Raw genomic sequence first — 16,573 nt, 5'->3', positions numbered from 1 at the left:
AATTTACTTAATCAGTTTCCAGATTTATTACGACCGAGTTTCAAACACGACAAACCGACGCATACCGTCGTACACCACATAAAGACAGAGGGTCCACCTGTGTTCGCACGTCCAAGACGCCTTGATCCCTCTCGCCTATCGCAAAGAACGAATTCAACAAAATGATTGAGTTGGGCATCATACGCCCCTCCGATAGTCTGTGGGCATCACCGCTCCATATGGTACCTAAGAAAAACTCTTCCGAAGTTAGACCGTGCGGTGACTATAGAGCTCTCAACAGCCGGACCATACCAGATAGATATCCTCTCCCACATCTGCATGACTTCACTCATAGCCTATCTGATGTGTCGATCTTTTCAAAAATTGATCTCGTCCGTGCTTACCATCACATTCCAATTCATCCAGACGATGTTCCTAAAACAGCCATTACTACCCCCTTTGGACTATACGAATTCGTCCGTATGCCTTTCGGATTAAGGAATGCTGCACAAAGTTTCCAGCGTTTTATTGACCAAGTGGTACGGGGCTTACCGTTTGTGTATGCTTACATAGATGACCTACTTATAGCAAGCAAAGATGAAAATGAACATCTAACTCATCTGAAGATGCTTTTGAGAAGCTAAATGAGTATGGGTTAGCAGTCAATCCTGACAAATGTGAGTTCGGAAAACAATCCCTCACCTTTTTAGGTCACGTACTTGATAAGCAAGGCATTAAACCAGTTCCTGAGGAAACACAAGCTATCAAAAATTATTCTTTGCCTGATTCATTCAAGAAACTACGACGTTTCCTTGGGATGATCAACTTTTACAGACGTTTTATCCCTAAATGTGCAGACGTAGCAAAACCACTAACTGATTTATTAAGGGGACGAGCTAAATCATTAGCAATGACACCGCAAGCAATTCAAGCATTTGATCAGTTGAAAAGCGCTTTAAGCATAGAGGCATTACTAGCACGACGAAAGGTTGATGCACCTTTAGCAATGATGACCGACGCTTCTAACGTAGCAGTAGGTGCTGTACTTCAGCAACGTGTCAATGAACAATGGCAACCCCTTGCATTTTTCTCAAAAAGGCTAAACGCAACGCAAACAAAATATAGCACATTCGGTAGAGAAATGTTGGCTATCTACTTAGCCATCAAACACTTTCGCTACATGTTAGAAGGCAATTCTTTCACGATATATACTGATCACAAACCCCTAACTAAGTCCTTGATGCACAATCATGATAAATATAGTCCGCGCGAAATTCGTCAACTAGAATTCATTTCACAATTTGCAGCTGATATACGCTATATTAAAGGCAATGCAAATGAGGCAGCAGATGCACTATCGAGATTAAATATCAATACCTTCTCGATCCCTGATATAGACTATCAAGGAATGGCAAAGCATCAAAAGCTCGATACGGAGCTACAAAAGCTTTTGCAGTCTAAGGAAACGAAATTATTATTCCAAAACATCCCCATAAACAACAAGGACACCTTAACTTGTGATACCTCAACAGGTAAAACTTGCCCTTTTGTACCTTACGGTATGAGACGAAATATTTTTGAGAAATTACACAATATATCTCATCCAGGTATAAAAGCCACTGTAAAGCTTGTCACAGATAGATTTGTATGGCCAAAAATAAACACAGACGTACGAAAATGGTCACGGGAATGCGTTCAATGCCAAAAGTCAAAAGTACATAGGCACATCATATCTCCTACCGGAATTTTTCCCGCCGCTAGCGCTAGGTTCGACCATATTCATATCGACATTGTTGGACCGTTACCAATTCCTAATGGTTACACGCATATACTAACATGTATAGATAGATTTACGAGATGGCCCATAGCTGTTCCGTTAAAAGACACGTCAGCATCAACAGTGGCGAAGAAGCTGGTGAAACACTGGATTACAAACTTCGGTGTCCCTACAACAATTACGACCGACCGTGGAACGCAATTCGAAAGCAAACTATTTCAGCAACTTACAGATACTTTCGGTACAAAGAGAATTAGAACCACTGCTTTTCATCCGTCTGCTAATGGAGTGATAGAAAGATTCCATAGACAGTTAAAAGCCTCTTTGACGGCCGCACGAGGAGATTATAAATGGGATATCAAGCTTCCTTTGATACTATTAGGCATTCGCTCAACCATCAAACAAGACCTCGGTTGTTGTGCTGCTGAGTTGGTTTATGGAACAACGTTACGTTTGCCTGATGAATTTTTTGACCGTGCAACAGATATTCCAGCAGATATAACCAACTACGTACAACAATTAAAACAGCAGATGGAATCCATTAGGTCCGTTAAACCACGAACCCAAAAGGTGAAATCATTCGTACCCAACGAACTAGATAAATGCTCACATGTATTCGTCAGAAATGATAGAGTACGACAGCCGTTACAGACTCCTTACGACGGCCCTTTTAAAATCATCCGAAAGGACACTAAAACGGTTACAGTGGAAAGAGCAGGTAAACATGATACAGTTAGCATCGATAGAGTAAAACCAGCATTTTTAGAGAACACTGAAAAACAGACAACTGTAAAACCGTCTAAACCTGCAGCAGAGCAAGCACCATTCAAACTACCTGCAACAAGCAACACTTCAAATCAAAGTTCAGCAGCAGCACAAACTACAACAAGATCAGGAAGAAGAGTACATTGGCCAGATAGGTATGTAGCAACCACCATATTTATCTAGACCAAATCCTGAGACTACTCTTATAACACATAAAAATCCTACTTTATTTTGATTACTATTTTTTTTATTGGCCCCACGGATCATCATTATGCTTACATTTTAACTTTATACAATTCATTAATGTTAAATATACACTTGTATATACATGATATGAAACGTTTCAACACACAAGCTGTTATTACAATTTTACGCTTACTCATCATATTGAGTTGTACTTTCATTTTAAAAACAGTTCCGTTCTTTATCTCTTTGTCGAACATAGATGTTAATCCAATTTTTTGTGGTACATAAAAACATCAATGTTCTGGATGGGAGCTTATGTGGCAAGCCCATTTCACTATTGTATCATTTATCTAGTCATTGTAACTCAGACTCAATTCACTATGTTAATTTCGGTGTGTATGATCGAAAGTATGTCTGTACATTAACTCTTAAGCTATTTTCCTATTGGTTTCAATGTGCAGATAATCGATAATCTATCCACACCCGATTAACTCTCAAATATATATGGATTTTTAACAGACTCACACACTCTCTCTCTCTCTGTTTCATCGTGTGGTTGCTCACCGTACGCTTGTGGATTATTATTATTCATTAACAATAAACTATCTCTATAACTGGTGTTCAGGCTTTTTAATAATCTCGAGTAAATTCGCAATTCTACTAGGAGATTAAGCCTACCTAAAATACTCAGTTACGGGATATTATTATTTGGAGTCAGATATTGAGGACATTATCCTCAACACTGTCCATTTAAGAAAAATTCAAAGTTCTCGGCTGATGAATTGGATCTCTGTAATACATGTACTACCTAAACAATTACTGAACTAGTATACTTAAAACTTTCTTCTATCACATGTTTGTTCTGTGCATCTAATGTTACTGTTTATATCAAATTGATCATGCCTGTAAACTGGCGTGAATTCTGTAATTATTATTTTCGGAATATATAAATTATTATTATTAATTTGATTTTGTTGAATGGTAAGCTTTCTCCTGTACCCCTAACTTGTCACTGTATCCTTTTGTATCGGTATAACTGCTGAAGTGATGTGTGCTAGTCTCCTGGTTTATCATGTTCAAATTGTATCCTGTTTGTAGTAGAATCCCAGTCGTTCAAAATTAGAAATCACCGAAGGCCTCATCGTTTTTAAAAGTTGACAAAAGTTCATTAGTTTCAGTCCAATTTTATCTTAAAGGTTATTTAACCACTAAAGTTGTATATATTATTAGTCAATCAGTTTAATCGACCGATGTTAAACGAAATAATTTGTGTTCATATCGGTTAAGGTTAATAGAAATTATTTTACAACTAGAGATATATTTTCGAAATAAAAATATCCGTCGGTTTAAAGCAACAACAAAAAGAAAGATAACTTACCCTAGAATATGACTGGATAGATTTTGTTACTGTACAACTTTTAGGTGGGGATCTTGTGCCATAATCAGCTGCTGAAGTAACACCGCAACAACCGAACTAAGAAACAAAACAAAAACCGAGAACAAACAGTAAAACATTAATAATAATTTACATTTTATATTCAAAGAAAAGAATAAACTTGATATCAATATTTGATGAGTGAATTGAGAGAGCCAGCTGAGGGTTATCTGCTAGTGAGTTTATAACTCAACGGACAAATTGTCTTTATTTTGTAGGTAAATGAAGTTAAAATATTATGTTAAGAAATGCAATCTTTCTTTTGTATATTACCACCATTGAAGTAACTACTTCTACGGGTTCGGTGTTCATCTTGTTGTGCTAATGAGGTGTGGTAACTTGTACTGATGTATATATGTGCCTGGACATAAGTTGTAGCTGGCTGATTGAAAGTTATTCACATAGTTAACAAATCTATTTGATAAATTAAATCTGGAAACATATTTCTTTTCTTTGTTAAATTTTTGGCAAGAATGTGATTATGAACAAGAAATCAAACCGTCGATTTATTCAAAATTGTTTAGTTCTTCTAAGTAACTTTCACCTACGAGTTAAATAGGTCAATTTGATCTGAGTTACAGAAAGAAGGAAATAAACCAAGCGTTTTTACCAAGAGAACAGATTAAAATTTGTACTTATCATTGTTGTAATCAACATTTATGAGATACTTTGTATTATTTTGCAAGGAAAACTATGAGATATTCAGAAATGAAAGAAACTTGCATTGATATTTTTTTGATGGCTTAGATTTTCAGTTTTTTCATCATTTATTAAGATACTCTTACTCACATGATGTTGGCTGATAAATTTATTATAAACTTGACAGATTTAAATACCGTCGGGATTTGATCTTTTGATGACTTCAATCATCATTTGAGGTATGTACCAGTAGGCGTGATAATAAATACACTAATTCAGTTAACTAGTCATTTAATTATGATCTGTTTCAATACACTTTCATTTCATTCCAATATTTCCATCCAGAAACTAGTGACTAAATAACGGTACATAGTAAATGTATTAGTCCACCATTGTCATGTTTCCTAAATTAGCATAGAATGAAATAACTTTCGCTTGAGCTGCAGTTTGGACACGATTTCTCTAACACTTTCAAATACATTGGCAATATACATTTAAGTCAAGCATAAAAAACAATAGTAATAAAATAACTGATATCTGGTCCAACGATATGTCGTCAAAACATTCAAATTTTAGGTCAATCAGATTCCATAACATTTCAATAACTCGGATACATGCTGGATATTCAAGATAAATGACTCACTATTATTCACTTAGAGTAAAAATCAACTTATATGATACCCCTACCTAGTCATTTGAACAGTATTGATTTTATTGTTAATCGCGTTGAACAGTTGATTTTGATTGGCTGAATAATATTTTATTTTACCAGCTAATTGTGTTCCCAATAGCCTTGAGCATACCATTATCTGTGATATTATAAAATGACTGCATTTTAAAACCAAACTAGACAACCGTCTTGTTCTTCTCCCACTCAGGCTGCAATTGTTACTACAACAAAATCTAGATCATTAATGCGGTATGATCTTTATTAAACATTTAATCAAGTTTCGTTGTGATCACGTGATCATAACTAATTATAGCAAATCCCAAATAGATATATATTTCATAATGGTAAGCCAAAGTGATTTTATCAATAAATAAATTCACTAAGATTCCTGCATGCTGTCTTAAAAGTGTAACATGGAAATTATATTTGACAGATAATAAAATCATTAAAATCCAGGTTTAATACTAAGCAATAAAATCGTATTTTGCATAAAAAATAACTATCTACATGGGAGTAGTAAATGAGATAGGCAACAACTTGTTCACATATTCTTATGTGTAACTAATCTGTATCTAGGACACATGATATTTTTATAAATATGAATCAATATTATCCGTACTTTTGTAACTAAGTTTTCTAGATAACCCGTCGACCGTGCAATCACATACAGTCATTGATCACTCCGTCTGTATAATAATTATCAGTAAAGTGGACAAATATTATTTATCCATTAACCAAAAGAACTTGCCTTGGTGTAATTTAACAAAAGTGAGATGACAATTCATGTAACCGATGAGTCCTACATAGAGCGAAACGTGCGCAATCGATTCCACTACGAATTGTCATCGATAATCCAGTAAAATAGCCTTTTATCTTACAATTGAAATTTCTAACCGCTTTAAATTTAAAGACAGAAAATGTTTTGAAAAGCTAGATTTTCACATTGTTTATGTATGACGACATTGAATATTGCCTATTTATGTTACGAACCAGAAACTGGACTTAAAACTTGTTACAGGATACACAACTTATTAGATTATGAGAAAAATAAAAATGGAGGTGAACACGGAAAGACAGTAAACCTTATTTGATATAACCCTGGTCAGCTATGTTTGAATAAATAACACTGATGCCTTCTGACTCAGTGATCTGATATGCTAATGCTTATCAAACTGTCCAGAATTTCTAGGTCCCAAAGCCCCAACCAGGACACGAAAAATAAATAGCCATTGTGCCCCCTTTATATATTAGCTTAATAAAATGTATGATATACATAAATTGTGGGACCAAAACACAACATAATCAAGAAATCAAGATGCATACCTAACTAGAACAAATGTGAATTACAGGTTTTTAATTAAATTACAATGATTTTGGAAAAGGAAACGATGTAACGACAGTTAAAAGTCAAATGGATGTATACAATTAGGAGACTGTAGAAATCCCATAAACTAAATGCCTAAAAAGTGTACATTAACAATATAAACACTAACCTACTCTTAAAAAAACTAAGCTTCTAAAGTTTGTTAACCGCACGTATTCGTCTCATCTTAACATTATCCGACGAATGATTAGGCTACAACTGGATAAGACATAAGTAGTGCTCTAGTTAATAATAATAATATATATATATATATACATTATTCCTAGGGCTGTTACATCATCTTCATTTCTTTCGCAATGTCTCAGCTTACTCAAAATACTAGTCAAAATTAACACTTTTATCCAAGAAATCCAATGACATCTTGAACTAACCTAGTTGAAACCGTTTTTGTATCTTATAATCTAATGTTAACTAAAGAATCATTGGGAAGTAATCAACATAAGACTGAACTTCACTATGGAAAACAGGATAAAATCTACGCAGCGATCACGAAACTATAATCATTCGACAGGTATATTAATCGACGCATTAAATTATCTCCTTATTATTTTATTCGACTTACAGATTACCACTGGATCCCTAAATTTATTTATGGAAAACGTCAATGACCCTTTTTAATGAATGTTTGTGTATACACCTTACTTCATCTAAAGTCCATACTTGTTCAATGTTAATACAAAGGCCTGTTCCGACATTAGAGAGAGTGATGTCTCTTCAGTAGCTGGATTCAGAACCGGCCAATAGTAGTATTATTGATAAGACAGGGACTAGCACATAAAACTAGACTATTTGCAACAATGAATCGCTGGGTTAAAAATGTAGTTATATTATCTGACCAAATTAGTTTAGTAGACAGTTTACAACTTTAAGGTGGTGGTTGGAGGTAGTCGACAGGAAATATTGCTTGAACTTGGTTTCTTGATAGTTGTCACTCGTCAGCAAGGTATGCCTGTAATCTCACTGAGGTATTCACGCCGCCCGAAGAAATTTCCTCTATACTGATGTGTTTTGTGGAGATTTTTAGAAAATTTCATAGATTGAACTCACAGTTGAACTCTAGCTTCAACTGACTCATGAGTTCAATCTGTGAAAATTTCTAAAAATCTCCACAAAACACATTCTGATAATAATAATCACCTGCTCACTAGTGACTGACTTCAGGAGACACTTCTGGAGTTCTAGTGAGAAGTCGTTACCAGTGGAGTTCAACCAGGTCTGTTGTGAGATAGGAACTCACTGAAGACAATGGTGTACGGTAGCGCAACTTCGTGGATTGGTTGAAGTTAGACATTAACACCGTTGGATGCCGGCTCAGTGGTCTAATGGTTAAGTGCTCGCGCGCGAAGCCAGTAGGTCCTGGGTTCGAGCCCCGGGTCGTGGATGCGCACTGCTGAGGAGTCCCATACTAGGACGAAACGGCCGTCCAGTGCTTCCAGGTTTTCAACGGTGGTCTAGCTTCAACTGACTCATGAGTTCAATCTGTGAAAATTTTTATACTGATGATTATTAACTGACTGCTGAGAGGTGTAGTTTTTTCAGTTAGGGGCCACCGAAAATGTGGACTGTTCAGCTACTGAGTAGTAACCAATTACATGATTATTTATTCCATAGTTCGGATCAACATTGGTTCCCTCAACACTGTAGATGTTTTATTTCTACAGGAAGTCAGGCATTGCTTGATTGATATTACCTGACACGTATTCCAATATTCCGAAGAGACTGTAAATATTGTTTTGCTGACCAATGCCAACTCAGTCAGTCAGTCAGTCAGTAACAACGTAGAACTTCGTACGTACGTACATCAGTTCGAGTTGCCACACCACATTAGCACAGAGATGCAGTTGTCGATTCAAATCCCGTAGACGTAGAGGTAATAAGAGTATAAGCAGTAATCGGGGAGATTACGGTTTGGAGATGTTATTTAAAGAGTATGTTGAGCATAATGTCCTCAATATCTGACTCCAAATAATAATATCCCGTAACTGAGTATTTTAGGTAGGCTTAATCTCCTAGTAGAATTGCGAATTTACTCGAGATTATTAAAAAGCCTGAACACCAGTTATAGAGATAGTTTATTGTTAATGAATAATAATAATCCACAAGCGTACGGTGAGCAACCACACGATGAAACAGAGAGAGAGAGAGAGTGTGTGAGTCTGTTAAAAATCCATATATATTTGAGAGTTAATCGGGTGTGGATAGATTATCGATTATCTGCACATTGAAACCAATAGGAAAATAGCTTAAGAGTTAATGTACAGACATACTTTCGATCATACACACCGAAATTAACATAGTGAATTGAGTCTGAGTTACAATGACTAGATAAATGATACAATAGTCAAATGGGCTTGCCACATAAGCTCCCATCCAGAACATTGATGTTTTTATGTACCACAAAAATTGGATTAACATCTATGTTCGACAAAGAGATAAAGAACGGAACTGTTTTTAAAATGAAAGTACAACTCAATATGATGAGTAAGCGTAAAATTGTAATAACAGCTTGTGTGTTGAAACGTTTCATATCATGTATATACAAGTGTATATTTAACATTAATGAATTGTATAAAGTTAAAATGTAAGCATAATGATGATCCGTGGGGCCAATAAAAAAAATAGTAATCAAAATAAAGTAGGATTTTTATGTGTTATAAGAGTAGTCTCAGGATTTGGTCTAGATAAATATGGTGGTTGCTACATACCTATCTGGCCAATGTACTCTTCTTCCTGATCTTGTTGTAGTTTGTGCTGCTGCTGAACTTTGATTTGAAGTGTTGCTTGTTGCAGGTAGTTTGAATGGTGCTTGCTCTGCTGCAGGTTTAGACGGTTTTACAGTTGTCTGTTTTTTCTCAAAAATATTTCGTCTCATACCGTAAGGTACAAAAGGGCAAGTTTTACCTGTTGAGGTATCACAAGTTAAGGTGTCCTTGTTGTTTATGGGGATGTTTTGAAATAATAATTTCGTTTCCTTAGACTGCAAAAGCTTTTGTAGCTCCGTATCGAGCTTTTGATGCTTTGCCATTTCTTGATAGTCTATATCAGGGATCGAGAAGGTATTGATATTTAATCTCGATAGTGCATCTGCTGCCTCATTTGCATTGCCTTTAATATAGCGTATATCAGCTGCAAATTGTGAAATGAATTCTAGTTGACGAATTTCGCGCGGACTATATTTATCATGATTGTGCATCAAGGACTTAGTTAGGGGTTTGTGATCAGTATATATCGTGAAAGAATTGCCTTCTAACATGTAGCGAAAGTGTTTGATGGCTAAGTAGATAGCCAACATTTCTCTACCAAATGTGCTATATTTTGTTTGCGTTGCGTTTAGCCTTTTTGAGAAAAATGCAAGGGGTTGCCATTGTTCATTGACACGTTGCTGAAGTACAGCACCTACTGCTACGTTAGAAGCGTCGGTCATCATTGCTAAAGGTGCATCAACCTTTCGTCGTGCTAGTAATGCCTCTATGCTTAAAGCGCTTTTCAACTGATCAAATGCTTGAATTGCTTGCGGTGTCATTGCTAATGATTTAGCTCGTCCCCTTAATAAATCAGTTAGTGGTTTTGCTACGTCTGCACATTTAGGGATAAAACGTCTGTAAAAGTTGATCATCCCAAGGAAACGTCGTAGTTTCTTGAATGAATCAGGCAAAGAATAATTTTTGATAGCTTGTGTTTCCTCAGGAACTGGTTTAATGCCTTGCTTATCAAGTACGTGACCTAAAAAGGTGAGGGATTGTTTTCCGAACTCACATTTGTCAGGATTGACTGCTAACCCATACTCATTTAGCTTCTCAAAAAGCATCTTCAGATGAGTTAGATGTTCATTTTCATCTTTGCTTGCTATAAGTAGGTCATCTATGTAAGCATACACAAACGGTAAGCCCCGTACCACTTGGTCAATAAAACGCTGGAAACTTTGTGCAGCATTCCTTAATCCGAAAGGCATACGGACGAATTCGTATAGTCCAAAGGGGGTAGTAATGGCTGTTTTAGGAACATCGTCTGGATGAATTGGAATGTGATGGTAAGCACGGACGAGATCAATTTTTGAAAAGATCGACACATCAGATAGGCTATGAGTGAAGTCATGCAGATGTGGGAGAGGATATCTATCTGGTATGGTCCGGCTGTTGAGAGCTCTATAGTCACCGCACGGTCTAACTTCGGAAGAGTTTTTCTTAGGTACCATATGGAGCGGTGATGCCCACAGACTATCGGAGGGGCGTATGATGCCCAACTCAATCATTTTGTTGAATTCGTTCTTTGCGATAGGCGAGAGGGATCAAGGCGTCTTGGACGTGCGAACACAGGTGGACCCTCTGTCTTTATGTGGTGTACGACGGTATGCGTCGGTTTGTCGTGTTTGAAACTCGGTCGTAATAAATCTGGAAACTGATTAAGTAAATTGACGTATTTGTCGTTCTCATGATGAGGTTTAACTAATAAATGTATGGAAGTCTCATTTGATATAATCCCTCTAATTTCCTTACTCTGTTCGGCAAGGACAAGTTTCCTATTTCTGACGTCTACCAGTATTTTGTGGAATTGCAGAAAATCAATGCCGATTATAGGAACGAGGACGTCCGCTATGATGAAACTCCAGGAAAAATTAGATTTAGGACCGAAATTTAATTGCAACCGCCTTTCGCCGTACGTCTTGATGTCAGACCTGTTTGCAGCTTGTAGTTTTAGTTTGGGGTCAGGTGTGTTTTTCTCGAGTGCAGTAGGTGGTACTACACTAACCTCTGCCCCAGTGTCGACTAAAAACTGTGTGCCGGTTCTTTTGTCTGTAACATATAATAGACGACTGTCTTGAAAGTTGTGGTCTGTGAGTGCAGTCGTCATTAACCTACGGTCTTGACGTTCCTTTTTCTGTGTGCTTGCAAAGTTACAAGGCGGAGTACATTTTCTAGCTTGTTTGCCATATGTTCTATGGTACCAACAAATGTTGTGTCTAGTAGTGCTTGACTACGTCGTCTACGGCTTGTGCATGTTCCTCTACGCTTGCTGTGGGAGGCATTCAATAATTGGATCTGAGCTATCTGTTTCGTAAGGGTATCAATTGATCGTCGTAACTCGGCGATCTCGTCAGCTGAGCTTGATTGGATTTGAGATACAAGGTGAGTCTTGGACCGTTCGTAAATCCTGTCGGCTATGTCTGCTAGTCTATCAAAATCAACGTCTTCGTCTCTAATTGTTAGTATCTGTTGAATGTTTTGAGGGAGACGTCTGAGCCACAATTGATATAGTAGACGTTTGTCTACTGTACGATTTCCTAATAAGTTTGTCATGTGGCGTTTTAACTGTGACGGTGTATTGTCACCTAGCTCCACGTTGGCTAAAAGTTGATCAATTGTCTGTTGGTCGGTGAGAGATGTGACACGAATGACCTCTCTTTTTAGACAATCGAATGGTGAGTCAGGATCCGGCTTAAAAACGACATCCGGCACTTGTCCAATGACGTCATCTGGCAGCAGAGAATTTGCGTAACTAAATTTCGTACTCTGGTTTGTGATTTTGTTTGCTACAAAAAAGCTTTCTAAGCGAGCGAACCAGAGTTCAGCCTTTCGTGGATTAAAAGTAGGTAAAGGTACAGAGATGGCACCCACGGAAATAGATTTAGATGATAGGCTTAGCGAATTATCAACTGACATGGTACGAAGGAGCAATAATAATAATAAACTGAGGTTTGAAATATACAATATGAAAAAATCAAAAATAACAACAAAAAATATATAAGACTCACCGAGAAGAAAAATTGTCACTTTGGGTATATGTATGAGAATATACAGTAATAATTCCGAAGGGAAAATATTATGAGTGAATTTATTATGACTGTCAATGGATTATTATTAATTATAATAATAATTCCAATATGAAGTTCTTTATGCTACGCTTGAGGAGAATGCAGCAGACTTTGTAGGAAAATGGTGCGCGTTCTAAAGGCGGGTCACCAAAATGTTGAGGATAATGTCCTCAATATCTGACTCCAAATAATAATATCCCGTAACTGAGTATTTTAGGTAGGCTTAATCTCCTAGTAGAATTGCGAATTTACTCGAGATTATTAAAAAGCCTGAACACCAGTTATAGAGATAGTTTATTGTTAATGAATAATAATAATCCACAAGCGTACGGTGAGCAACCACACGATGAAACAGAGAGAGAGAGAGAGTGTGTGAGTCTGTTAAAAATCCATATATATTTGAGAGTTAATCGGGTGTGGATAGATTATCGATTATCTGCACATTGAAACCAATAGGAAAATAGCTTAAGAGTTAATGTACAGACATACTTTCGATCATACACACCGAAATTAACATAGTGAATTGAGTCTGAGTTACAATGACTAGATAAATGATACAATAGTCAAATGGGCTTGCCACAAGTATAATCCAGTTAAATAAATTTGGAAAGAGGAAAAAAGGGACATGAAGAATTCAGAAGATTAGAATTTGGGAAAACATAGACAGTGGATGCACCTGGGCCATTGCAAACGATTTTGACCCACGTCATTCAGGGTCTCTAACCATCGGTTGCTATCATCTCGTGGTCCCAACCAGGTAGTCTACACCTACCAACATGACTCAGTCCACTTGTCAGTGACTTCACGGACTTGTGCCATGTTTTGGTTTGGCCGCCCCTAGCTTTCTTCCAACCTACTCCTATACATACCACTGAACATAGCACGTCGAGGTAGTCGGTCGTTGGGCATACGTAACACGTGTCCCAGACATCTCAACTGATGAAGTTTCGCTACTTCATCAATTGATTTGCCATCCTTACCTAATACCCGTTTCCTAACAACTGTGTTACTTACTCGATGGTCCCACGATATACGCGCAATATTTCGAAGACACCTATGATCAAGTACTAGTAACCTACGAATATCCTCTACTCTTACCGGCCATGTTTCACTGCCATAAAGTAGGACGGGACGAACTGCTGCGCAGTAAACACGTCCTTTGGTTGATAGACGGATATCTCGCCTACGCCATAAATGACGCAAGTTGGTAAAAGCTAGTCGAGTCTTCCGTATCCGTGCTGATGAGACTTCCAAGATAAGTGAAGCGGTCAACACACTCAACTACTTCACTCCCTATCACTAGTTCGGGTGTCGATGCAACCCAATCCTGAAGCAACATTTTGCATTTCGAGGGAGAGAATCGCATCCCGAACATGCTTGCATTGTTTCTTAGAGTGGTCAGAAGACTCTGCATTTTGTCAGCGTCTTCACCAAATAAAACTATGTCATCAGCATATTCTAAGTCAACAAGTGAACCTCCCGGTAGAAGTTCAACCCCTGTAAAGTCAGATGAGGAAAGTGTTATCTCTAATAGTACGTCGACCACAAAGTTGAACAAGAATGGAGAGAGTGGGCAGCCCTGACGAAAAGCACTTGAGGTAATCAATTCTGATGACAGTTCACCATAAGCTCTCACTCGACCAGTTGTGTTCGAGTAGAGAGCCTTTATAAGGTTAATGTACTTCTTTGGTACTCCTTTCAGTGACAAACACTGCCATAGAACCTTACGATCGACAGAGTCCAATGCTGCTTTAAGGTCAAGAAATACTACGATTGTGGGGCGTCTGAATGTGTGTCTGTGTTCTAGAACCTGACGTAGTGTGAATATGTGGTCTATACAACCACGTCCAGGTCGAAAACCAGCCTGGTTTTCTCTAGTCTGCTCTTCACGAGCTTTGATTAGTCGTCGAAGTATTATTGAGGCTAATATTTTATACACTATATTTGTCAAACTGATTCCTCTGTGATTGTCACAAGAGGACTTTTGTCCTTTCTTATAGACTGGCACAATCAGTGATTGAGACCAGTCAGATGGGATTACGTCCAGTTCCCAAATTCTACCTAAGACCTCAGTTAATCTCACTGCTAATACTGGACCACCATCCTTAAAAATCTCAGGAGTAAACCTGTCAGGGCCTGCTGCTCTCCCTCGCTTCAGATTTCCTATGGCTTTTTCAACTTCGTAAAGAGACGGAGGACCTACATTAACTTGCCATTCAGGTTGACTGGAGATCGTGGGAAACCGAAGTGTGGCTGAAGGCCAGTTGAACTGATCCCTAAAGTGTTCTGCCCATCGATCCAATCTCCTGGATTGAGAATGTATAATATGTCCATATTTCTCTGAGAGTGTTTCGCTAACAGTCGGTTTCCTAATACCGGTTTCCTTAACAAGTCTGAACAATTGTCTGCTATTACCTATTGCCGCTGCCTTTTCCATCTCTCTTGCTTTCGCTACCCACCACTGTTCGCGATCATTGCGTAAACTTCTTGTCAGCTTGCGCTTAAGCTGACTCCGCTCTTCATTATGTTCAGAGCCAAGTGGAATGAGTTTCCGAGCATCTATCAGTGCGGTAGATGCTGCTGAGATCCAGTGTTGCTCCCTAACCTTACGGGTTACCTTACTGGCAGATATCACTGCTGTTTCGACAGCTTTTCAGATATCATTCCATGCTGCCTCGGGGTGGGCATCACATACATGGCTGCCTAACTGTTTTCCTAGTTGTTCCTGAAATATACTCTTAGCTTGACTATCATTAAGTAGGACCCTAAGAGGTTTACTTGCAGCGTCTTTCTTACATCCAGTAAGATGCAGACAGATACGCGCTCGTACTAGAGCATGATCTGAATCTAAGCATGTGCTCCAGAATGAGCGACAGCCTTCTATCGAGCCCCTCCATCGGTGGCTGATAGCGATGTGATCTATTTGGGTCCAACGTTGGGACGAATTAGGGGTCGCCATGTTAAAAGATGTTTTTCCTTATGCTTAAAGTTAGTATTTGCAAGGAACAGGTGGTTATCTGAGCATAGCTGCAACAGACGGTCGCCATTATCTGTTCTTTGAGCCATGACACCATAAGATCCACCTAGGTGTCTTTCCCTATCGCTTAGTTTACCTACTTGAGCATTAAAGTCACCGGCCACTATTACTACATCAGAGCGCTTAGCTTTTCGGAGGTCGGAAAGCTTTCTGTAAAATTCATCTTTTACATCATCTGAGCTGCAGTCAGTGGGAGAATAGGCAGAGACGACGAAGAGGCAACGATGAGTGTCCCTATCTTTTCGGATCCTTACTGTTCCGTTCAGTCGGACAGCGCACAAACGACTGTCTACTGGGATCCACTCTAAGAGAGCTAGTTCTGACCTAGGACTCAATGCTATACCTACGCCGGCGAGGCCACGGGAAGCAGAATCAGGGCTTCCAGATACACGAAGCGTAAACCGAGTCGGTTCTTTATTTTGGCATGGTGAGGTCAAATGAATGACGCTACTCGGATCCTGTATGCGCGTTTCGAAGACGCAGCACACATCGATGGAGCGAGATTCTAAAGTCCTAGCTAAGGAAGCCTGCTGTCCTATTTGGCAAAGTGTTCGTACGTTAAAAGCCCCTACGTGTAGTTTAGAGCGTGGTTTCAGGAGACCAGGAATAGCGTTCAACGTACTCGAATCGTTTGCCCTAGCGGTGCGAGGTGATAAAGGGACGTGAGGAGGGTTAGTCATGGAGATAAGAGAGGTATTAGGAGGTGTAGGAAGGATTTGAATCTGACCAACTTGGTCTCGTGTGCTGTTACGGGTATGAGGGCTGATGTCACTTCCCAGCTGCCCACACCGTGGAAGAGTATATCTTGAGGAACCTGAAAAGGAAATTGGATTAGTGTTGGTCTTAACGACCTGGGAGCGTGACCGCAGAGCCCAAGGGACAACTGCTT

The 16,573-nt window shown here is 38.5% G+C and overlaps 1 protein-coding gene across 2 annotated transcripts in view; it reads right to left on the bottom strand.

The window, feature by feature from the left end:
* CD9_1 (cd9 antigen) overlaps window positions 1-16,573 on the bottom strand; it is a 48,064-nt gene that overhangs the window by 14,313 nt on the left and 17,178 nt on the right. The window contains exon 6 of one of the 2 annotated variants that reach the window (XM_051216009.1): window positions 4,086-9,250. In XM_051216009.1, the coding sequence (XP_051066556.1) occupies window positions 9,086-9,250 (165 nt within the window). In that variant the 3' untranslated portion in view covers window positions 4,086-9,085. The remainder of the gene's footprint in view (window positions 1-4,085; window positions 9,251-16,573) is intronic. The other variant, XM_035729829.2, reaches the window with a different exon arrangement.

This window comes from Schistosoma haematobium, chromosome 4 (genome assembly GCF_000699445.3).
Source record: "Schistosoma haematobium chromosome 4, whole genome shotgun sequence".
NCBI lineage: Eukaryota > Metazoa > Platyhelminthes > Trematoda > Strigeidida > Schistosomatidae > Schistosoma > Schistosoma haematobium.
The sequence above is the reverse complement of the archived record's forward strand: the minus strand, read 5'-3'. Positions and strand labels throughout refer to the sequence as shown.